Source organism: Chaetodon auriga, chromosome 8 (assembly GCF_051107435.1).
Source record: "Chaetodon auriga isolate fChaAug3 chromosome 8, fChaAug3.hap1, whole genome shotgun sequence".
NCBI classification, from domain to species: domain Eukaryota; kingdom Metazoa; phylum Chordata; class Actinopteri; order Chaetodontiformes; family Chaetodontidae; genus Chaetodon; species Chaetodon auriga.
In genome coordinates this window covers 9,993,295-10,017,585 of record NC_135081.1, presented here as the reverse complement: position 1 = coordinate 10,017,585, position 24,291 = coordinate 9,993,295, and the positions used below count along the sequence as shown (strand labels likewise).

Genomic DNA, 24,291 nt, shown 5'->3' with positions numbered 1-24,291 from the left:
CTGACCACATCTGGAGGAGTCTGGCTCGCATCGGCCCTGTTTGCCTGTGGCATTAACACATGTCTTGAGTGATTTGATCACAGGTGGACAGCTCTAAGATTGTCAGTTTGTCACACCTGGCATTAGAATGTGTCTCCACGTGCGTCTCCAGTAACCACTTGTGATCGGATCTCACTTTCTCTCTCTATATGCAAAAAACCCCCCCAACACATTCATCATTTCTGCTTGCAAAGATGTCCTGACTCCACTTCTGCTTAATGTTTCACACAATGATGTGATGCCGTTGGCATGCGAATGAGATCAGATCTCAATGCGTCCTCAATGCATCTTGGGTGCATTCACACCTGTACTTAAAGCTGTGCACTTGTGAATGAGTCACAAGTCAATGCAAGGTGGGAATAACATAATGCATCATATTTGCTGAAATTACAAGAGGGGACAAATGATTAAGAATTTGTCATAGGCAGTGCTTCACAAAGTATAGAAAGTTCCCCCTAACTACACAACTCACAAAATCCAATCTGATCTCAGTGAGGATAACGACAACGCATTAAAAACACCAGGTCTAAGCACAAAGGCAAGATCGGGTCATGTATTATCCATATCTGGATACAGATCCCATTTTAATACCAGGTGAATGTGGTGTAAGATGAATCATGGGTCCTACCTACTGTGGTTGTTGGGGCACAATGTTGAGCAAAGGATCACATTAATTCTGTCTATTGGAGGATGCTGGAGTTGTGTCCTGTGATAATGGATTGGTTCTGAAGAGAAACAAGGGGCAAGGCTCTGGTCTCCACTCTCTTCTTCCACCTCTCCCTTCTCCTCCCTCGCTTTTCCTCCCCTTACTCTTCTCTTTCTCCTCCATCCAAAACCTTCTCTACTTCCTCCAACACTAATTTACTTTCCCTTCTCTTTCCTGCCCTCATTTCACTATTTGATCCTCTCTGAGATACACCAGCTCTGCCTGCGGGGTTTGTGCGCCATCAGTGTGATCTGTGCACAGACCTGATAAGCCTGGCTGATGCTCATCATGTGCAGTAGCCTGGGGCTAAGGACAATGACATCAATTTGCACCTAGGACAACCTGCCCATCAGTAACAATAAATGACAAAGCTAATTCATTTTGATCTTTATGGACTAATAAGCTGTGGAAGGACTATCATGTACATCACTGACAGCATACAGCACACCTGACAAAAAGCAATGATGAATGGCAAACTAAATTTATTCTATCTTAGTCACTCACTGTCCTGCACCTTAACTCACAGAGTATTCAACTTTTATTAGTGGTGTATCCACAGAGTGTGCTTTGTATGAGGCAGGATTTCTGAAAGCACTTGACTGCAACTCCTTCTGATCAGTCTTCTGCCTCCTCAAGCACAGCAACCAACCCTTAAAGAACCGTGGTCTCGCCAGCTTCCTGAAGTCCTTTCATGTCTGAAGCAGAACCACTTCATCATCAAGACAAATACAATTAGTTGAGTTTCTCCATGACAAGCGTGATCACAAATGACAGGCGTAATCAATCCAGACCACAGTGTTTCAGGCAGCATAAATCAATCCAAATGTGAGCAATACAGACGGCACTAATGGATCCTGACATGACTGGTTCAGACAGGAGTAAACAATCAGGAGAGGAGTTAATCAGGCTGTTGGATAACAGTGTTTAACATTCTGCATCAGCTAGTCGGGGCTGGACAGGCAGCCATGCAGAACACTGATTATTTAGTGAGTATGTGTGAGTGAGCGTGTGTGTGTGTGTGTGTGTGTGTGTGTGTGTGTCTGTGTGTGTGTGTGTGTGTGTGTGTGTGAGTGTGTGAGTGTGTGTGTGCAGAAAGCATTAAGTGTTTGCTGCAGCTCAAGTGCTTTGGTTTGCTGAAACAGATTGTACTGCATGTGTTTGTGTGTTCATTAGATTGCGCGGATGCAAAAAGGGTCAGGTGAAATAAATTGTTTACTGGAAACATTGTTATGCTTCGCTGATAACAGACAAGTGTTGTGTGTTTGTGTGGGATCTTAATAGTGGAGTCCATATTCTCACTCTATTAACCCTTCCTCCTCTCTATGGCTGACCTGCCAGTCAATTACACCAGCCGTCTAATAGGTCAACACCACTCAGCCTAATTTACATAAATACATCTACAAGGGTTAGATGGAGCGAGAGAGAGGAAAGAGGAGGAAGGAGACAGAGTACAACTGAGCTGTAATAAACTACAGCACAACTGCCATAAAATAAAACAGGCTGTGACAACTGGGTTTGATTAGCTGACTGCAAGACTATATAACCGAGTGACTGATTTACTGACTTTCTGAATGACCTGGTGATTTGCTGATTGGCTGAATAAAAATGGATTAAGTGATTTCTTACCATAATGAGTTGAAAGACTGCTGGTAGGGTCCCACTGTGTTTGATCAGTCTGAAAGGGAAAGAGAAAAATACATATTGGAGCAGAGGTAGAAAGTCGAGGGTGAGGAATTAATTGAATTTATAGGCAATTCACTACACTGTTCACACACGCGTACACACACACGGCCACACGCACACACACACACACACACACACTGAGCTGTTTCATCTTCATTAAGGTTTGAGTTCCGCTACAACGACTCCTGTCTGGTACCAGTGGAATTGGGGAAAGAAGAGAGACGAAAAGAGGAGACGTGATGAGAGCAGATGAAGTGAGAGAGGAGAGGGAAGGACACGGGAAGAGGAGATGAGAGTTAAGGAGAAGGAGAGGTGAGAGGAGATTACATTTGGTGAATCGGAGAAAGGAAGGGAAGATGAGAGGAAAGGGGAGAAGATTTGGAAAGAGGCAGGTCAGAGGAGTGGAGGAAGAAATGGATGGAAGGAGAGAAAATGAAAAAGTGATGCGGGTGAATCCACACTGAAAAATCAGAGGAAATGCAGGGAGGCAGGGTAGAAGAGAGAGGGAGAAAGAGATGGATGTCTATGTAGGCAATGACATTCTGTCTACTTACTGATTAAGGTTCTTTGATTTGCAACCAATTACCGTGTGGTTGGAGGGGCAACATGTATGCACACACACCTTGTGTATGTGCTTCTGCGTTTATGTGCAATGGGAACTGTAATGGGAACAAAGTCAGCTTTGTCAGACCGGTGTTAACATGCTGAAGACAAAGCCCATCCACTGATTTAAAAATATGCCTTCATCTTAACTATGATTTATAGCTTGTCTGGCAGGCTTCACACCATTTACGGTTGTTGTTTTTTTTTTAAACAAGCCGATTTGACAGCATCTATCATTTTCTGTGTTTGCTGCTGAAAAGCAGATTTTCAGCAGCAAACACAGGATTCCACCTCTGAACAGGGACTCAACTTTAGTTAATGTGATCATCTTTGCATCAACTGGGAGGATGTCTTCATTTCAGAAAATTTAGATGCTGCAGCAGAAATGCGTCTGGTCAGCAAAAAAGAGTAGCAAATCGCCATCAGTGTGAACAAGTCCTCATAAACTTTTACGTTCAGTTTTCACTGCATCAGAAAAAAACATTTATGCAGTAAAAACTTTGCTTTTTTCCTTGGTGTATCTGATTATCTGATTACTTTTGCTGCAGTCCTGCAATCTACTTTTTAAACAAAAATCAATACCATTTCCATTCTATCTTAATGTGTGCTGGGAAAATATTCCCCACATCACTACACCAACTTCTGAGCAAAACCATCAGCATCTGCAAAAGAAACTGCAAATAATTGGACCAAGCAGTAGTTCCAGGAGGTCATGTCCATGATGTTTTCCTCCAGCCCACCCGCTTCATATCAGAAGTGTTGTATTTAACCAATTTTCACTTTGCAAACTTTGCCATATATGTTACCTTGAATGAGTCTACTCTTGTCTGACCTCACACTGATGCCATATTCCTGAGGCCAGCCATATGACACCTCTGATCTATTGATCTAACAGCATTCAAATGCACTGAAAAGGTGTTTGTAACCATCTCCATCGTCTGTACTAAGAGCACTTGCTGTCTGGAGGAGCAGGTTGCTTGTAGAAACATGAAGTTGTGGACATTGACTTCTGTGTAACAGATGTTTTTTACTTGTCATGATGAATGAATCTAGAGATTCTAGAGAGAATGAAGTACTTTATATTTAGCTTTGTACCCTTAGTCAGGTTTTTTTCTGGGGGAATAAATGTGTGTTCGTGTGTGTCTGTCTCTGTTTGTGGTTGTAGATGATGGATGGCCTCCCATTAGGTAGGTGACAGGCTGAGAGATGAGAGGACAGGCCAAACCAGCACGACATGATAAACTGGGCCACCTTTAAACTACCAGCCATACATCAACAGACACAGTGCACAACACCAGGCACCAACCAAGCCAGAGCACAACAGACCACCTATAATAGAACAAACACAGATGAGACAACCCTTCCTGCATTAGTCATACATCATCAGTATGAGCTTTAAAACAGAGGATATAAAAACTACCACATTATGAACTACCAATAAGATGATTAACCCCTGCTCTACTAGTCATGTAATTCTGCTGTCAGCTCCAAAGCCTATTCTGGGATGATTTTGAAAGAGCATAGTGGACCTTGTTATTTCAAGTGAAAAGATAATGAACACCAAAGATAAAGTCGGGAGGTTACGTCTTCGCATTTGCAAGTTTTAGTCAAATATCTACTAATATATCACAAGGCGCTGGAAAGTTCTTCCCTAGAGGATGGTCCAATTATTCATAAATGACACACCTTAATGAGCTTTTGTATCAACTACAGAATATTTTAAAATATTTTTCATGCATTTATTCAAACCAGAGCGCAGTGCAGTAAAACAGGCTGTTACACGCAATTACAGACTTTCAGTGTGCAGTGACCACCTCGGTGTTGTTAACAACTAATGATTCCACTTTTCTCCGGCTGAGAGACTTACGTGTCCAGATGACTACTGCAATTTGATGATGTAATGGCTTTGCAAGGTTGTGTCAAGCTATTAACTAATGATAAAAGAAAAGAAAAAAAAGGCAAGAATTATGAGCTGTTTAAGATAGAGATTCTTCTACAATCACAATACAACAGCCAACACAGTTACACTAAGAAAAAAAAATACTACCTGATACTTGGCTGATAAGAACAGCATGTGTGAAAGGGCAAGGCCAAATCCACACACATCTGGCAAACAGGCAGACCTATAAGGACACTGCAACATACTTGGGCACACACACGTGTAACCACACAGCACACGGTTCTTTGGCTAAAGGTCATAGTAAATGTAGTTGTTTGAAGGTGTGTCTGGGCTGTGATAATGCAGAGAGAAACAGCAGGCTGCCTTCCCAACGTTAATGTCCCCAATTTACCATCTAATTACCGCTCGGCTGGCTTCATAGCCACACTTATCTAACCAAGACCCAGGCAATTTAATTTCTGATTGTATAACCGTAGTGATGGAGGGAGAGTTGTGGAGAGAGGGCACAGAGAAAGAGGGAAATGTGGACTACTGTTAATAAATTAGAGATGGTGAGAGAAAGAGAACGAAGGAGACAGAGAAAAAAAATGTGAAATACTGTTAATAATGTCAGAGGAAAAAGAGTGAGAGAAAAACATTTAGAGAGAAGAGTGCTGACACCAATTTGAAAAGTTCACGTCACTCTACTTGTGTCAAGGAAAGAGGGGGATGAGGAGAGGTGGAGGAAGAGGAGGATGGAGACGAGAGGGGGTAATATTACTGATAAGAGAAGTAGGGGGGTTTTCAGCTGTGAGGATGAACTTTGAACTCTGGGAGGGTGGGACGGATGGATGGAGATGGAAGGAGAGCGGGATATTAGCGATAAGAGGTTTGTTGAGTTATTATTGCTGAAGTAGATAATTTAAGTGGATGGAAGCCGAGGAAGAAATGAGGGAGGGACAAAACAGAAGGTTAACAATCATGGTTGTTGTAAATGAAACACTTCTAATGAGTGTTTCAAGGTGGAGCAAAGAACTACGGATGAGCTTCAACATTCGCCCGGGAACACTTGCATGTCCATGAACACTTAGTGATCCACAAATATTAATAACAACTGGATTTGTTAGACTAAGTAAACCAAAAGCTAGTTGTCTTAAGGTAGTTCTTTAAGGTGTCAACATTGTCTCTCCTTCCCAACGTTACCCTATCCCCCCGTCCAACTAACTCTATCCCCCTGCCTATCTCTGTCCTACTTCCTTCTTCAGTCCTTCCTCCCACCCCTCCATCCACTTCTTGACTTGTCCATTCTCTCTCTCTGCCCCCTTTTTTCACCCTCACTTTCGGTCTCTGTCAACACCAGAAAAGAGAAGACAGATGACCAGAGAATCAAGACTTACTGACAGCTGCTGTCAGAACGCATCTATCAAACACACACACATCAGCGCAAGTACAAGTGAGTGCGCACGCATGCATGTACGCACGAGCGCGCGCACACACAGGTGAGTCATCTCGTGGATAGCCTAGGGATCAGCAGATTCTCGGTGCAACCGAACCAGGAACGCATCATTACCCCTTTTCATTTTGGTGCCCGATCACTACTTCCTCAAAACGTGTTTTTGAATACCTGAGTGGTGAATTCTTCAGCATCATGACAGAGCAGTATCGAATTTTGCTTTACTGCCAGCAATAATTTTGTCTTAGTGTCATACATATTTGAAGAGTGCACAGTATACTTTTGAACAAAGAAGAGATATCAGCACAATATGTCAAGTCTTTACACGTCTTAGCTGATCCAGCACCTTATGCCTGCCACTAAACTGATTACTGGTGTAGAAAACACTGGCTTTAGGAGGGGTGCGAAAGGTCTTGTTGAATGTAGATTACCAGCAGTGGTGCAGCGGTGCTGATTCTGCTATTAGCTCTGAATGTGCATCAGCTACAGCAATGAATAAAAGATAATTCGACTAGTGGGTAAAAATCACTGTTAATAGTATGTGTGTGTGTGTGTGTGTGTGTGTGTGCGGGCACACATGTATTTATCCATGTGTTTGTATGTGTGTGCAAGGTTGTGAATAAAAAAACAGTTAGTGGTGATTCACAGTGCTGAACTGGGAACGACTGGCCTTGGCATTAAAACACTGCACACAGACCACCTAAAATGTGCCTGTGTGTATTTGTGTGTGCGCCTGCTAGGACTCTAAAACACTTCGATGCTACCAAAGCTTTGGCTCGGGTGGAGAACAAGAATAATTAAGTCAAACGTATCGACAGTTACAAAAATAACCTCCAAATAACATTTTGGTTACTGTAAGGAGGAACGATGGATGTTCAGAGGTGGATCCACGTCTGGTGCAACGACTATAGGAGCTTCTATAAGAGCAGGTTTACTTGTAAGTTTGTGCTGCTGTACATAGGACTGCTTCAGTGGATGTGTAATGCACGGCTGTCTGTACTCTTCAGTGCACTTTCTTGTGCGGATTGTTTCATAAGGTACAGTCACATTGGGTATTGAGATGTCTTACCAGTGTTTTGTTGTGTGTGTGTGTGTGATTGAAGTGTATGACTGATTGTGTGTGCACCACCTGCAGATCTGTGTGCTGTGTTCAGCCATCGATAGCATGAGTTTGAGCGCGCAGAGTGGGACAGGCTCTGCTGCTCGAAGAAGAGACTCATACCTAGACATAAACATGCATGAGTACAACATTTGGCTTTCGTAGTGTTAATAATTAATGCACTGTTGTGATCATTAGTACCAGAGTGTAAACTGGAACAGATCTGGAGAGAGGGGTGGAGAAGAGGGGGATGGGAGAAGTCGAGTTTTCAGAGCAGGAGAGAGAAGGGGAAGAGGAGCAGAGGAGAGAATTGGAGAGGCAAAGGGGGGAGGAAGAAGAGAGATGTGAGTGTGAGGAGGAGCAGTGGGGGTGGAAATAAAGGTGAACAAGAGGTACCGCATGAGGCAACCATGAGAGAGAGGAACGTTTTAAAAAGGGAGATAAAAATAATAGCGTTATAAGAGGAGACAGTATAGATCCACACAGAGGATGTGAAGGAAAACGAGAAAAACACACCACAAATGTCAACGTGGATTTTGGATTTTTGTGACTCCGTCATGATGCCAACTTCATTTGTCTATCTCTGCCCTCCATAGATTTATTATTTGATGCCAACACTCATAAAGACAGGTTCTTGTCAGTTAGCTGTATCTGACGAGTGCTAAGATGTGACAAGGGCCCACAGAAGGAGGACGCCAAGACACAAAATACTGTACCGTATATTCCACTTTAAAATTACTAGAGGTATCAATACATTTAGAGGATAGTCTCATTATTAATTTAGTTATGTTGTGCTGATGTTAAAAATGCTCCTCATTGGAGCTCATTTACCTCTTTTCTGTTCCTACAGAAAAACACAGGAGGAAACCAGGGACACTATCAGGCTGATACTCAGAAAGAGTCACACCAACCTTGGAAGCAGAGATGTACTCATGAGAGGTAAGACTTGACTACAGCACTTTCCATCATCTGTCACTTCTGCTTCCTCTCTCCTCCCCTTTTCTTTTCCTCTGTCCCCTCATCTTCCTCAGTACCATCACCTTCCTGGACCAGCAAGATACTCTGACTGAGTTCAAACAGCACCCTCAAAACAAACACAGACCACTCCACTGGAACACACACACACAGAGAAAGAGGGAGAGCATTAATCTAGTATTCAAGGAGGGTTCAGAATAGTCTGTGTGTGTGTGTGTGTGTGTGTGTGTGTGTGTGTGTGTGTGTGTGTGTGTGTGTGTGTGTAGTCAGCAGTAGTTTTTAAGCCTCAACACCTGCACTTGCTCAACATCCTACTGGATCCATATTCTTCAACTATGTTTTTTAAATTTTCTATAATGTTTCACAGTGACTTTGCCATCATCATTTGTATATACTGCGGGTTTTTATTTTCTTTATCTACTCTGCACACAACACCTATTGGGATCCGTCCTCCGCTGCTCTTCCTGGTGTTTCTTTTTTTTTCCCCCATTAAAGGATTTTTGGGGAGTTCTTCCTTAACCAAATCAAGGGTCATCAGATAGAGGGTGAGCCTCTTAAGGCAAACTCATACAGTATGCACTTCAAATACATAGATACTAAAATATCTACATACTACATACAGAGGACTCAAGGCTCTAAGCTCTCTTAGAGCAACACAGTGTGACATGATAACCAGTCACAAGGATCCCCAATATTAGTGGCCCACACAAAACATCATTTTACTCTGAGAATATGGCTCCATAAAACACACACTGGACCCACAGAGACCAAAACACAATGACTCACTGAGGGTCAACAGTCCAGACGCTGCAGTGGAGAACTACAATGATGCTTTCAAATACTGCAATTAATTGATGCAGACATTTTTATGGCCTGAAAAAATAAAAAAGGTTTGCTCCTCTTGCTCATAATCTCCCTTCTTCTCTGCCACCTCTTTTCTCTGCACACCTTTCTTCATCTTCATCATCTGTTATCTATCTTCCTAACACGCATCTATCGTCTGTCTGTCACTGGATGTATGTGCAGTATCTGTCTTCCTTTTCAAGATTGTTTTTTTTTTCCTTTGGCATTTTTGTCTTTGGTTGAAACAGACAGGAAACAAGAGGAAAGAAAGGGGGTGTGATGGGCAACAAAGGTCCTCGTCTGGAGTCTTGTACTCTTTCCCATCTGCCATTTCTGTTTTCTTTTTTCTTCCTCCTCCTCCCTCACTCTGACATTGGTTCTATTTCCATTCTGTCTCGATCTCTCCTCACTCTCTCAAAAATGGCCAGCCATCTTTCTTACCATTTCTGCTGAAAGCCAGTGTTGTCAGAGGAGGCAGGATGGCATCCACAACCTTCAGAGACATAAATAGACAAAAGAAACTTGACACATATCACACTGAACTGGTTCTCCAGCAAAGCTAGAATCTGGCAGAATTGATTACAATCTGGTGTTATACACAGTTCATCTGCTAATAATGTCTCAGTGCTGTGGATATGAAACAACTCTGGTGAAAACAGGCTGAAATTCTGTGGCAGCAGACACTGGATGCAACTTAATGTAAAAAAAAAAAAAAATGCAGCAGCAAACTACAGCCAAAGATTGTTAGATGTAAAAGTTCATATTCAATCTCACTGCTGAACATAAACAATATGAATACTATCAGTGGTTCAGTTTGTTCTCTGCTTTGAGGGAAAAATATATCAATAAAAGCAATGTCAGACTTTCCTCTGAAAATCTACTTAATATACAGCAAACCTGCAATAGGATATACTTTTACATTAAGATGAATAGACGACACTGTAATTTATTAATTCAGTGGGCATCAGCCACAAACCACTGTCACAGAGGATCAAATTGCTATGGAAATGCACTGTTGAATGATCTCTTTGATCTCTCTCTCTCTCTCTCTCTCACACACACACACACACACACACACACACACACACACACACGCACACATAAGGTTTTCATCACTTTTGGGGACATTATGTATCCATTTCCTGGAGACTTACCCTAAAGATAACCATAACCACTACTTGCCTAACCCTAACCTTAACCTAAATCTAAGCTTAACTCCAGTCTTCACCTTAAAATTTAATGATTTACATCATGAAGTCCTGCATTTTGTCCCCACAAGTACGGCGAGTCCACAGTGTGACCGTAAACAGATTTATGTCCCCACAATGTGCGTAATACATAGGTGTACACACACACACACACACACACACACACACACACACACACACACACACAAACGTACTTCCACAACTGTCAAAGCCCTTATTTAGGCATGAATCTGTATTGCATGAATTTGCATGATTACTAATATTACCATAGAAACAACACTAATGCTGAGTGAGTGTGTGTGAGGTCATTACATTGAAAGCCGGAGAAAGGGAACTACAAAGGATGTTGTCCACCACTTAATGGTGTGTGTATTAATATCACAACCATCAAAAGACTGGATAGTGTGTGTGTGGGGAGAAAGGCTTGGTGCAGTTTCTCTGAACTGTGAACTGCGGGTGACATGTCCCCTCACTGCCTGAAATCCTTTCTTGTCCGTGTTTTCTGCTTCTTTCTTTCTTACTTATTTACCCCTTTGCCTATTGCACTAGCTGCACACAAAAAAAACAGTTTTTCCAATCACCACCGCTGTGACTAAAGATGAATTTCCCCCACTTTGTTTTGCAACCAGTATAAAAATAGTAATACGTAAACAGTCGTGCTCATAAATTGATCTACTCCTGGCAGAATTTGTCAGATGTGTTGCATTCTTTTAAAAAACATGAATGATCTGCCAAAATACATTTGTTTTAACAGGATTAAAAGTAAACTATAGGGCACCACAGAATAGCACAATCAGTATAAAATATAGCAATAAAGTCTTTTGTGCTGGTTATTTTCTCCGGTGGTAAAGCTGCCCTTTCTTCACAGCAAAAAGTCTCCAGATACCATAAATTCATGGGTTGTCTTGAATGAGCTGCATGTTTGTGATCTCCCCAAAGTAGCTCGGTGATATTGAGGTCAGTAGACTGTGATGGCCACTCCATAACCTTCATTTTTTTTCCGCTGTAGCCCCTGAAGGGTCGACTTGGCTTTGTGTTTTGGATTACTGTCATGTTGGAAAGTCCAAGTGAGTCTCATGGGCAGCTTCCGGGCTGATGAATGCAAATTGTTCTCCAGTGTTTTCTGATAACATGATGCATTTGTCCTCAATTCTGACTAAACTCCCTGTGCCACTGTAGCTAGCACACTCCAAATACATCAGAGATCCACCTCCACGCTTCACAGTGGGGATGGTGTTTTTTTCATCATAGGCCTAGTTGACTCCTCTCCAAACATAGCGTTTCTGGTTGTGACCATAAAGTTCAATTTTGATCTTGTCACTCCAAATGACTTTGTTCCACAAGTTTCGAGACTTGTCTAGGTGCTGTTTGACATATAAGCGCGCTGATTTGTGGCGTTGGCGCAGGAACGGCTTTTTCCTGGCAACTCGACCATGCAGCCCATTTTTGTTCAAGTACTTCCTTATTATCTTGAAACAGCCACCCATTTTTTTTTTTTTTTTTTTGCAGAGCAGCCTGTATTTCAGCTGAAGCTGCTTGTGGGTTCTTCTTTGCATCCAGACCAATTTTCTTAGCAGTTGTGACTGAAATCGTTGTTGGTCTACCTGACCGTGTCTTGGTATCAACAGAGCCCATAATTTTCCACTTATTTAGAGTTTGAACAGGACTGATAGGCATTTTCAAATCTTGGGACATCTTTTATATCCCTTTCCTGATTATTAAACTACCTTTTCTCACAGGACACTTCTTTTGCTTTCCTCATGGCTCAGTATCAAACAAAGTCAGTGCAGCCCTGAATGAAATGTGCAGGGGTCTCTCAGGGGCTAAGAAACTCATTACCTATTTATAGACAGACACTAATTACAATCAAACAAGTCACAAGTGTGGAAACTTACCCTTAATAGCCATTTAAACCTGTGTGTGTCAGCTTGTGTGTTTATTATAGGGCCAAACATTCAAGGGTATGTATCTCTCCCTCCATCATCTGACCACTATCCCTCAATAAAAGAAAAGTTTTTTGCATGATCAGGCATATCGTCCAAAAACTACCAGGGTATGTACATTTATGAGCACAGCTGTAAAGTTGTATTACGTTTTATACACTTTTTATTTGAGCTTTTTACTATTTGCAAATCATAGTGCCTGAAATTCTACCTCTGCTTCTTCTGGCAAACAAACTGAAAAACCTCATGTGTACATTGTTGATTAGGCAGTGCACAAACCCCCCCCCCCCAATATACCTGCCGTGCTGAAGCTACTGTATATCATTAATTCAACAATAAATAGTCTATTGTTAGCATGCAGCTCCTAGACAGAGACATAACCAATACATCTTGGTCTGACTAGAGGACTGAATGTTTGTCATTACAGCAGACCCAGTTGGAAAGAGGATGGTGTTTTGCTCGATTTGCCAAAGTGAAAAATTCAAGTGGTGATGGTCAACTTTAAGTGAGAGTTGTTAAGTATAAGTATTGTTTAATAGTTTAATAGTAAAACGAGTTTGCTCAGTGTCTGGTGATGTGCTCTGTGTTGTATCAAAGGTATTTGCTAATGTTTGAAGGAAGACTGATGTGTTCCTATGTGTTGTGTTATTGTTTTTTACATTTTTTTCCTGAGTAAAAGTTTAACATTTGTCCTTTTTTTCCAGAATTTCTAAATACATTAGCATTACCCAAAAAGACCCAAAAAGTAATGAACCAACGTTTGTGGCTGAATGCACATTCATAAAGTGTTTGTTGTTCACAGTTCAGTGACATATTAAATAAAGTGGGACACTTAGTGATTTCCTCCCCTTCACTACTTGGTTTAAACAGGTGCATCGCTGACATAGCTGTAAGTATGTTTAACTTTTTAAGATGACCAAAGAACAAATGCAACATTTGCCACAGTGTGAAAGCGGCTTGTGTAAAAAGAAAAAAAAAAGAGAGAGTTGTGGATACAAAACTTAATGCAAACTTTACTTTGTGACAAGGATTCAGAGAAGTAAACTAACTCAAACATGGCTGTGTGTCCTTGTCCAGCGGACAATAAAAGTTAATCTGAGCTGGCTGCTGGTAATTAAAGTGTCTTCCTGTGTTATTGACAATCAGTAGCAGCAAGCCTTCTCTTGGCTCCTTTCCTCTATTCCTCATCACATTTCTTTTCTCTACCTCCATCCTGTCTGCTTCCTGCTGCTCTCCACTTCCATACGTCAATAGTCATTAAACACAATCTCATCGTCCCGTCCCCACACACGTATGCAGAAACACACACAGACACACACACACAGAGCTGATGAGACTTCATTGGTTCAATAGTTGATTAGTGTCTTGCCTAATAGTGCACAAGTCGGCCCTCTGTCCTCTGAACACTTACAGACAGGTTTAGTAGACTGGAAGACAAACACTGAATATAAAACCATGAGATGAAAAACTGAAGATTTTCATGGAGACATCAAAATACAGATAATTTTTATAGTCCTCATTCTGCAAACTTACTATCACACCAAAGCAACATATGTATCACTTATGTTTTTCTAAAAGAGTCAACAGTAAAAAAAAAAATGTATGTTAGAAAGCTGACAGTCTGACGTGAAGCAGAATACCAGGACGATGACAGGTTGTCTCCATGGTCCCGTCAGAGGTAATGTACTGACAGTTGTTGAATATCACAAGACACCTGTCCTATATTTTCTATAACTAAACTCTCAACAGAAAGTCAGTAAGGTGGACAGACAGACAAACATTCAGTCAGGTAAACAGACAGCGGGTCAGACAGGAAGTCAGTAACATATTTGCTTGCATGCATACTTACAACACTATGATGTGGACTGGTGGCAGCGTGGCGCTGACTCAGGACTTTCACGATGGACAGAAATGTCCTGATCAACTCCTCACTGACTTACTGCTGCACAGAACGGGGTATCGAACATCATTCAGCTCCACTGAACCATCTCCTCAGTAAAAGTGGAGGGTGACCTGCTGCACAGGCTGACCAGTAACTGAACTGCCTGCACAGACAGCTGGGTGTATTCTATTTGTGAGCTCGCTACTGGAATTTGGTTGCTGTTATTGCCTGTGAGCAAGGCACTGAACCCCCTCAGCTTTCCCAAATGCAGTACACTGCGGCTGACCCTGCATGCTGCACCTCACCTTGTGCACAAGTGTTTTGAATTCAATGTCATATCTGCCTCTTGAAGGCTACATGTATGTAGGTGTCTTGTGAGTCAGAGTGCAGCCTTCAAAACTAAACGTTATATGCTAACAAATATGTATATATATAGTATTTAGTCTTTACTTAAACAGTTAAACATGCTGATTGTAAAACTTTAGCTCCATGGAAAAAGAGATAACAAAACAGAATTAAGACTTATGTCGCAGCATCTAGCAAAATTACTAATGATTTGTGTGTGAAAACATGTAAAACTTGCAGTAATTGAGAAAGTAACTCATCCAATGCGCTGGCCAGATTTGTTTTATTGGACTCTATAGAGGTGATAATAGTTATGTGAGCGAGAGAGAGAGAGAGAGAGAGAGAGAGAGAGAGAGAGAGAGAGAGAGAGAGAGAGAGAGAGAGAGGGTACAAATGACACATCAACTACATGCTAGAGCAATACTTAGATTTAATGCACAGTTTTAATGCACTGGAATTAGTGACAGTTGTTTTCATTTTTCATTTTTGCATTTACTGCTGTGTGTTTTGGTTCCTAGATTTGTTCCTGCCTAAGTATTAAAGGCCTGCAATGCATATCACTCCTGCTTTTTATATTATCGGAATATTTTAGCTTGTCAAATGAATTAGCAGCGCTCTTTTTTTTTTTTTTTTTTTTTTTGCATTCAGTTTATAAAACAATTACTCTGCTGAAGAGACAGATAAAGAGCCCTTATCTAAACATGACCATTGGTAATTTATTATTACTGTATACCAAATACTTTGCAGCAGCAATCCAATTCGAGCTAGAAACTCCTCAGTTGCTATTTCAGATCTAAAGACCTGTGAGAAGAAGGAGGGTGAAGAGCAGGGGTACACAAAACATTATTTTTCTTTTTGGCTTACACAAACCCAAATGATGTACAGCGTCACAGCACCTGGCCAATACTGTTCTGAACAATAAGGACGGGTACTAGTAATTTATTAGAATGTGGATAAGCCCACTGGCAACAGTGTGAGGACATTAAAATCAAACAATGAAGAGAACTCGTGTGAGTCCAAGCTACCTGTGATGAAAGAAGTTCCAGCACTACAGACACTGTATGCAAAGTGTGTTTAAGCTGTCTGCTCTGAGCTGTAGATGGGCGTCTCCTTCCGATCACACCTCTTAATGCACATAAGACATCCACTAGAGAAGAAGACAAGACAAGGGGACACAAGAGATGAGAAGGGATGAGAGTAGAGGGCTACTTACTGCAATATAAAAGCACATTTTCAGAAAAACTTAATTTATACTCAGAACACAGAGAGGAGCATTTTATCACTGCTGGCAAAAACATTTGCGTTTTCCTACTAACGTGAAATTCCATGAATGTTTTTACAGGATCAAAAATAAGCAAATAGAAATTCTCAAACGTAGTTGTGGATGGACAGAGTGAGGAGGGGAGAATATTGCATTGCTAAATTGATTTGCAAATTCATATCAAAATGTCAGCGAAATACACACAGAGCAAGCACATGCAGAGGGGTGTATGTGTGTGTGTGTGTGTGTGTGTGTGTGTGTGTGCGTGTGTGTGTGTGTGTGTGTGTGTGTGTGTGTGTGTGTGTATGTCTGTGTGTGTATACCCAGTATCAGCGGTGCAGTGCTACTCAGATACACAATCAGTAAATCTAGACATTGACAAAGGTATCCTGATTGGCTGGGGCCCTCTCTGAGGGGAGTGGCTTTGCGCAGGTCTCTCTCCACGTATAACACAAGTCTAGACAGACACAGACAAACATTGTACGTTACAAAATGTATGTAGCATTACTGATAAATGAAGGTTGCAGGATTTTTTTTTCCTGCCACGTACTTTCAAGTGTTCTACCATTCATTGTGAGTTACTCAGAAGTATCAACGACTAACATGTAAATGATGCAGATACATTAACAATAACATTCACGTGAAAGAGCTGGAATATTTTAACGAGATGCATAACAAGAAGAGGCAGAGAAAGATACAGACAGGCCCTGAGAACATTTTTATTCATGTCAGAGTGCTTGTATTGAACAGTAATCAATAATATTCTATTCACAAATTCAGAGCAGAGCGGAAAAGTTACCACTGCTAACTGATATTCATTACTGCCACACAAACACACCCACGCGCGTGCACAAGCACAAAGACCCACAAACAGCATGAATGCAGATGCATGCAGAGAGATTCAGATAGGTCACATTAGTTAACAAATATTGATTCTACAGTAAGCTTTAGAGTGGCAGTGGTGCAGGGGCAGCGGGGGATTACTAATTCAGTATTTTTCCTCATAATGCTGCATAGGAAATTAGCAGCCAGAGTTATATGAAATCCAACACAGCTACTGTTAGCATATTAGGGGTCCAGTGGGGAGTTCTAATAGCAATTGCTTGATTTTTCTATTATTGTTTTGGGTTTTGGGCAAAGCAAAGCCTTGTTGGTGCCACTGACAATCACTCTCAACAATACCTAAATAGCATGTTATAGATAATGAAGTCAATGATAGAATGAACAATGATAAATCACAATGGAAACAAATGCAAGAAGAAGTTCCAGCTCCATGAAAAGTCTGCTACATGAATAATTTCAGGTTACTCCTTTGAAGGACCATTGAGTAAAACAAATACATTCAGCTTCATACGCCACATCCTCAAATTCAGTGTGTGAAAAACCAGGCACACAGTGCAAGTTTATTTTCATCTCACATTCTCACAACAATCAGGACTTCTCTAAGTGTTACAACAGAGGAGGTGGTATGCAACAAACTGAACAGTGGGACTGATTTAAACTGCACACTTGGCAGAGGACGTGTGCATCAGGAGCCAAACTGAGGGCAGTAAGGCAAAGAGTCAAGGGTAGTCCAAGTATTCCTACTGCAGTGGTTTAACTCCTGTACGAGTGACATGAAAACAAATCTGTGATTTAAAAATACAAAACTAATAGCTACATTGAACTGGTACAGAATCAGAATCCTAGTTTAGAATGTTAGCATGCTAACATTTTCTAATAAGCACACACAAATTGAGAGTGATGGAATGTGATGAGTTTTGCAGGCATTTGGTTACAGACAGTGGAAATGTTGACTGACATTGATCACTGAAGTTATTACATCTTATCCTGAGGGGGACTTGAATGTGTGTAACACATGTCATCGTAGTCCTTCCAACAGTTGTGAAGACATTTTACTCAAACTTACAAATTTCAACTAGCATGTGGCACTAAAGGAAAAGTCAAGGGATCGCCAAAGTCTTTGGATTCATCCTCTGGGTACCATGAATGTTTGCACCTAATGTTATGGTAATTCATCATTGTCCATCACTGACATATTTCAGTCTGGCCAAAGCGGAGAACCTACAGAATGTTTAACACTATTAGACATTATAACGTAAGATTAAGCTGTTGTTGTGGCAGCCTGTGCCTCGTCAGTCAGGGTCAGAGTGACAGTGGGTTCATGAACAGAATGTGTTTGAGTTTTGGTGTGGGATGAGCCTTTAGTTCACAGTTGGTTCAAGCATAACTCTTTCTTCAACAACACTAAAGTCAACAATATCTCATGACCTCACTAACTTTGAATATAATTTTACTTTTTTTTTTTTTGAGCATATCATCTGTCTGGGTAGTTATTTGCCTGTCTGTATCTCTGGCAGCTCTATGCCTGCTTGCAGTCTGTCTGCCCATTTGTCTCCCTGCTAGACTTCTGCCTGTGTGTTCACCTGCTAGTCTTGCAGCCATTTTTCCCCAATTGCTAAATAAAGAGAGACAAACTTGCCACCTCTCTGTCAGTCACTGTGGGAGACTCACAAAGTACTCACACACAACTGACCTACACGTGGCCTGCTCTGTGTGTGTGTGTGACTGCCTCTGTTGAAAGCCATCACACTCCACTCCCAATGGCAATCTTGACACTTCCTCAGTGAGGCCTGCGCAAGTTTATCTCATACAGACAAAAACACACACACACACACACACATTTTCACGCCACTGAGGAGCTAATTAAACACAACGTGCCTGGGTGAGAGCAGGACTGAGGGAAAGACGTGTGTCTGTGTGTGTGGTTGAATCATGCAGAGTGCTCGATGGGAGAGAGACAGGCAGGTCAGCTCTGACAGCTCTAACACAGTGAACAGGGGGAGAGCAAGTGAGAGGAGAGAGATAGAAAGCGTGTGAGGCAGAGGGAGAGAGAGAGACAGACAGGCAAAGAAAAAGAGCTGAAGAGAGTGAGAAATAAAAACACCATCGTTCTGTTTAGTTTAGTTATTCTCATACCGAAACATTAGAAAGCAGAGCCATTATAACGAGAGATCAAGCACATGATGCTCTGACGTAGGACTGTAATGTCAGACAGAATGGTCCAATCACAAAGATCCTAAATGAGGTAATCATGCTGCCTCATTTCCATTATATACACAAAGTGCATGTGTTTAAGTAAGTATTACATACACAAAATCCATTTAGGGCTGTTATGTATGATTGTGTTGGAACAGCAGATTATAATTCAAACTGTATAAAACAATTAAAACATTTAATGACTGAGCTCCTCAGCAGACGCCAAGGAGAGGGTTTGTGGTTATGTCTGTCAAAGGTAATTAAGTGGTGTATTCACACTGACACGTCATTCTGGTGAGTAAAAATAATTAGAAAGAAATGTAAATAATTGGTTGTGGTGACGAGCCTAACTAAACATACCTATACTCTATTATGGAAAAGATTATCTGGCAGTTCACATGTGCTACATGTCAGAGAGCAATGGTGAGAAAATCAGACTGAGAGAGAGAAACAGAGAGAGAGTGAGAGAAGAGACATAAGGAGAGAGACAGATATGAGGATCCATATGTCAGTAATCTAGGCCATCTTTTTCAAACTGAAATGCCAACTGGTCAGAAATTACCAGGGGAACTGACTGAATATATACATGCATATGCATTTGATCATGTGGGCTACGCACATTCACAGCTGCATTGCAAGTTAGTGTAGGGTGAAACACAGGACAACCAGCTAATGAACCATTTGAAGTTTCAGTAATACAGCAGCACAAACTGAATGGCCAGGGTACATACATTTATGCTATCATTCCCACAGCTGCTGTGCTAGTTAAAGCAAAGGTTACACAGAGTTTGAGAAGCAATCTGAGTGCTTGTATCAGAGCGTGAAACCTCTGCTTCAAGATAAATCACTCCAAAAAATCATGCATGCTCCGATTTGTTGGTTTAATGATCTAATAAATCTTTAACTCGTACAATATGTCCACAATAAGTTGGTTAAATGTAAAAAAAAAAAAAGGAAGGCCTCTTTTTTGTCTTTGTCCATATTAAACTGTTGTTTTTCAGATGAAAATGAAAGGAAAACAATGACGTTAACATGCTCAGACGTGATCAGCTGCTGTATGGCAGTACAGTGAAGAGGGAAACTGAACTCTCAAACAGCCTGAAACAATGTGGATGAGTGTGGATACAAGTCACCTTCACTAACAAACAGTATTTCAGATTCACTGAATTACTGTGGAAGTAGTCTCAGAGTGGACAACTGCACACGACATAGTCAAAATGAAAAGCCATCCTCCCTCCCCAGCAACCAATAACACGCTAGCCACCTGGACTGACTATTGGACCAACAGGACTGCTCAGCTGGAACTAGACGTCACATAATACACACAAATTAACCATGTAAAGTAACTGACATGGAAGTTTATACAAGTGTCAGTTTCTTTCAAATGAATATCACAAAAACAAGGAGCACAATTTTGGATTTGCCCTGCTACACATTATACTATAGGAGGAAGTTTAGTTTTAGCTATAGTGTAGCTGGCTAAGAGAGCCCACTCTGAAGGCTACTGCTAAATAATTAAAGGGGAGTCCCACCCTGAAATGGAATTCACAAATGCTATTTGTTTGTTCTCTGACAGTTCAGTCCATGTGTGAACACGGGCAACTACATTCCAGAGAAACTAATTAGCCCGTGGTCTGACAGACTGAGTGGAGCTATGAGTAAGCTTCACTAGGCCAGACCTCAGTACAGTCAGTCAGTAGGAGACTGCGGGGGGTATGCTAAAAGCTGTTTATCCACTGGACATATTGTATGGGTCACTTTTCATACCATACTTGGTAGCAGTAAGCCAAAAAATGTGAGCTACTTTCTAGTTGTTGTTCATTTAGTGAGATAAAACAAATGTAGGCATAGTAATCTGGCTAGGAGGATGTTTTAATTAGAACCCTTGTCTATGTGTGTGAGTGCATGTGCACACCAGTGTGTGTTGTCCTGCATTAGCAGCAGCAGCAGTAATAATGCCGTGGCTCTTGTTACTGTGGATGGCAGCGCAGCACCTTCACCAGCAGATCCTACAAAACACAAACACACAAACGAATAAAGTGAAAGTCTTCCCCGCCGGTTGTGAATGTTTCTGCTGGCGCACAGTCCAAGATGCAATACTTAGCAATTCAAATATAAGTGTTTTAACGCTGCAAAGTATCACCTAAATGTTTATGTGGTAACAATCCAACTAGGTAGGCTGATTCAGAGGTTGAAGAGAAAAAATGTTTGCACACTGTTCATAATGCTGAGTTTATCTTCTCAACATATATCACTGCAATATTAGGTATTCGAATAAGAAATGATTCAATTTCATGTTTTCCTCCTTTTCTGATTCTGAGACTCCACATTATCACACAACAGGCATGTGCACATACACACACACACACACAAATGTGTATGCCTACAGCTACTTTAGACATCCATTCACTCAGCATAAACACAGCGACGGTAACGGGTTGGAAAAAAATTGTGACTGGCCAACATTCATTACCATTATCATTATCACCAACACCATACACTTCTGACTGTGTGTGTGTGTGTGTGTGTGTGTGTGTGTGAGAGAGAATGTGCATGCATGTGTGTTTATGGGGGGGGACACCAAGTTAATTAATTTCAAAGCCCAGTAGTGTGTGCCTAGCTGATAAGTCCCTCCCCACTACCCATAATGCTTTGCTGAAGTAGAAGGCTGCAGCGCGTTCATTCAGCCAATTAGCCCAGATACTGACACACTCTACAAATTAGCGTATGTGCATGTGTGTGTGTCTGCACGGATGCACATACGCTAACACAAACATGCGCACGCATACACACACACCAACACGCAGTCTCACACACATTAAACAAACACACACTCTAACAGACAGAGTTCTGTGTAAACAAACTCTTGGACTGTCTGTCTTTGTGCCAAGGGAGAGAGAGAGAGGAGAGAGAAGGAGGGTGAATGCATATCAGTGTATAATTAGAGCAGAGTTGAAGTACTAAGTTTGTATTCTGGTGTTAAATTGGAAATGCTCAATGCAAATACATTCAGTTCAGAGTCAATTACCAATGCCAGACTCCAACTTAAAAACCTTCAAATCAATTTTAGCCCCTCTGCCTTACCGAGATTAGCACTTTGCATACACACTAGATGGGCTGTCTTATGAAAAATTAAATAAGCAATTCCTGACAAATTAGTTTTTGCACAGTTCAGCATTAGTTCATGAACTGTATGGAAGAAAGACAGAGACAGATTGACAGAGAGAGAGAGAGAAGTAGGGAGAGAAATAAAGATGTAGAGAATTTGAAGCTAGTTTCATTTGCTCCTCGTGTTGTTATTGTGTTTTCAACCTTCAGCACCTGAGTTAAAACCTCTGTTTGTGACTCATAAACTCTAAAATTCAAACCCCAGCCGGGAGTGATGTTACCACCTAAATGTCCTGTAGAATTGCTCTGAATTGATAAGATATAACAAGAAAAGGATATGGATGTTTGTGTCCGGATTTCTCTCTGTATTTTTGTTTGACATTCTCCAATATGTTGTTACATTCTTATGCAAGAGTGCATAAAACACTTACCTGTTCTGTGTGATGCGGTGTGTTTGGACGTGTGAGGTGAGTAGGGCAGTGGCCATAGCTGTGAGTAGGTGCTGCTGGACCCTTGCACTTGCTCTATCCATGCCCTCTAAGACTGCCGCAGGGCCACAGGTGTCAATCACAGCCAAGAAGACTGCGGGGATGACCCGGGTTAGCCTGGAAAGGGACTAGGGACGCAGAGAAAAACAAATAAACATAAATGCACCGAGGTAATGAATATCATTCATGGATTAGGTTCCCATTTCCTTGTAATATCATGTTGCACACAAAGTCCTTGATGTTAAGTTGTTACTGCCTTAAAAAAGGTGGAGGAGTCCAATGGTACAAAATGCATTTCTAAGGTATTTGCCACTCCATGTTATGCAATTTCGGCCATAGCGCCAACAAATAAATTAACATGACTGACAGTCTGACAATGGGGCATTTAGGAAATGAATGTTTATTTGTGTTTGTTGGTTCCACAGAGATGTTAGCATGTGCATAAGTACACATCTGTACACAGTCACAGATACGACTGTGTGTGTGAATGTGTGTTTCATGCATGTGAACTTACAGAGATGGCAGTGACTCTGGCAGCCTCCACGGTGGAGTGAGTGAACAGGTACCACAGGGCCGAGCCCATCCCTGTGGTAACCAGGTGGTGGGTGGGACTGGAGACAGGAGGCGGTGATGTTCTCCATGGCTTTTGCAGCCATGTGATGAACTATGTTATCATCCTGTGAGACACACACAGACACACACACACACACACACACACACACACACACACATTTTTGAATTATTTATATTCACTTTGGAACAATGGCCAACCAGTTGATTTTTACATAACTAACTAAAATGATAAATTTAAGCTGGTACTGACAACTAGATGTACCTAAGTAATAGAGTCCATTTAAGAACGATGCTGCAAGAGGATTTAAGACCATGAGTTGGTCAAAAATCTTGCAGCAAGAATCCAAAGTATTCAAAAGCAACACTATGACACTGACCCCAATGACCCTCCTTTGTATAGTCATAATATATCAGACAATATACAGACCAAAAGAACATAATGTTGTACTACAGCATGTGCTGAAAAGCCTGTTGTTCACCAACAGGGCAAACAGTACAAATACGTAGGAGTAGAACAACTATGGGGGGAATATGTTCAATTTCTACTAATATAAAGATAAGCCTTCGTATTTGCATGCGTCCGAATAGCAGAGTATTTCATAGTGCTTTGTGTACAGGACTTTTTTTTTTTTTTTTTTTGTAAAAATATAATGCCATTGTGAACGATTTCTGGTTCATTGTCTAGTTCCAAACTCAAACTCGACTGGTGAAAAATGTCATACACCAAAAAGGCAGAAAAGAACAAAGATTTAAATCAATCACAGACTCACAATTAGATCAGCTTTCAGCACCGTCACCTCAATGGGGTTGCACTTGTGTGTGAGTGTGCATGAGTTGGTGTGCAAGTGTTTGTGCGTGAATAATTATGTGTATACTTTCTGTGCCCACACACCTTTGCCTCACAAGAGAACAGTTGTTTGTGTTCATACAATGGGGCCAGGCTAATGAAATCTCTGTGGCTGAGGAAATGAGTTTTTCCAGGAAAGTCATTGTGGAGAAAGACAGGAAGTAGAACAGAAGTGATTGCCTCTGTCAGGTTATTATTGTGTTTCACTGTGTTACATCACTTAGACTCTACTCTCCCTAGATATGAAATACAATAGAGCCTATTCATTCATAAAAAAAACAGTTAGCTGTGTTTTGTGGTAAAAGTTCCTTATAACA

The 24,291-nt window shown here is 41.3% G+C and overlaps 1 protein-coding gene across 1 annotated transcript in view; it reads right to left on the bottom strand.

Annotated features, from left to right (window-relative positions):
• Nucleotides 1-24,291, bottom strand: part of ulk4 (unc-51 like kinase 4) — a 74,305-nt gene that overhangs the window by 21,126 nt on the left and 28,888 nt on the right. The window contains 15 exon segments of the mRNA XM_076736703.1: nucleotides 2,373-2,420; nucleotides 7,493-7,585; nucleotides 8,374-8,456; nucleotides 8,459-8,571; nucleotides 9,722-9,773; nucleotides 14,281-14,363; nucleotides 14,907-14,968; nucleotides 15,401-15,459; nucleotides 15,684-15,805; nucleotides 16,243-16,387; nucleotides 20,882-20,967; nucleotides 21,130-21,137; nucleotides 22,498-22,682; nucleotides 23,069-23,173; nucleotides 23,175-23,231. Of these exon segments, the coding sequence (XP_076592818.1) occupies nucleotides 2,373-2,420; nucleotides 7,493-7,585; nucleotides 8,374-8,456; nucleotides 8,459-8,571; nucleotides 9,722-9,773; nucleotides 14,281-14,363; nucleotides 14,907-14,968; nucleotides 15,401-15,459; nucleotides 15,684-15,805; nucleotides 16,243-16,387; nucleotides 20,882-20,967; nucleotides 21,130-21,137; nucleotides 22,498-22,682; nucleotides 23,069-23,173; nucleotides 23,175-23,231 (1,301 nt within the window).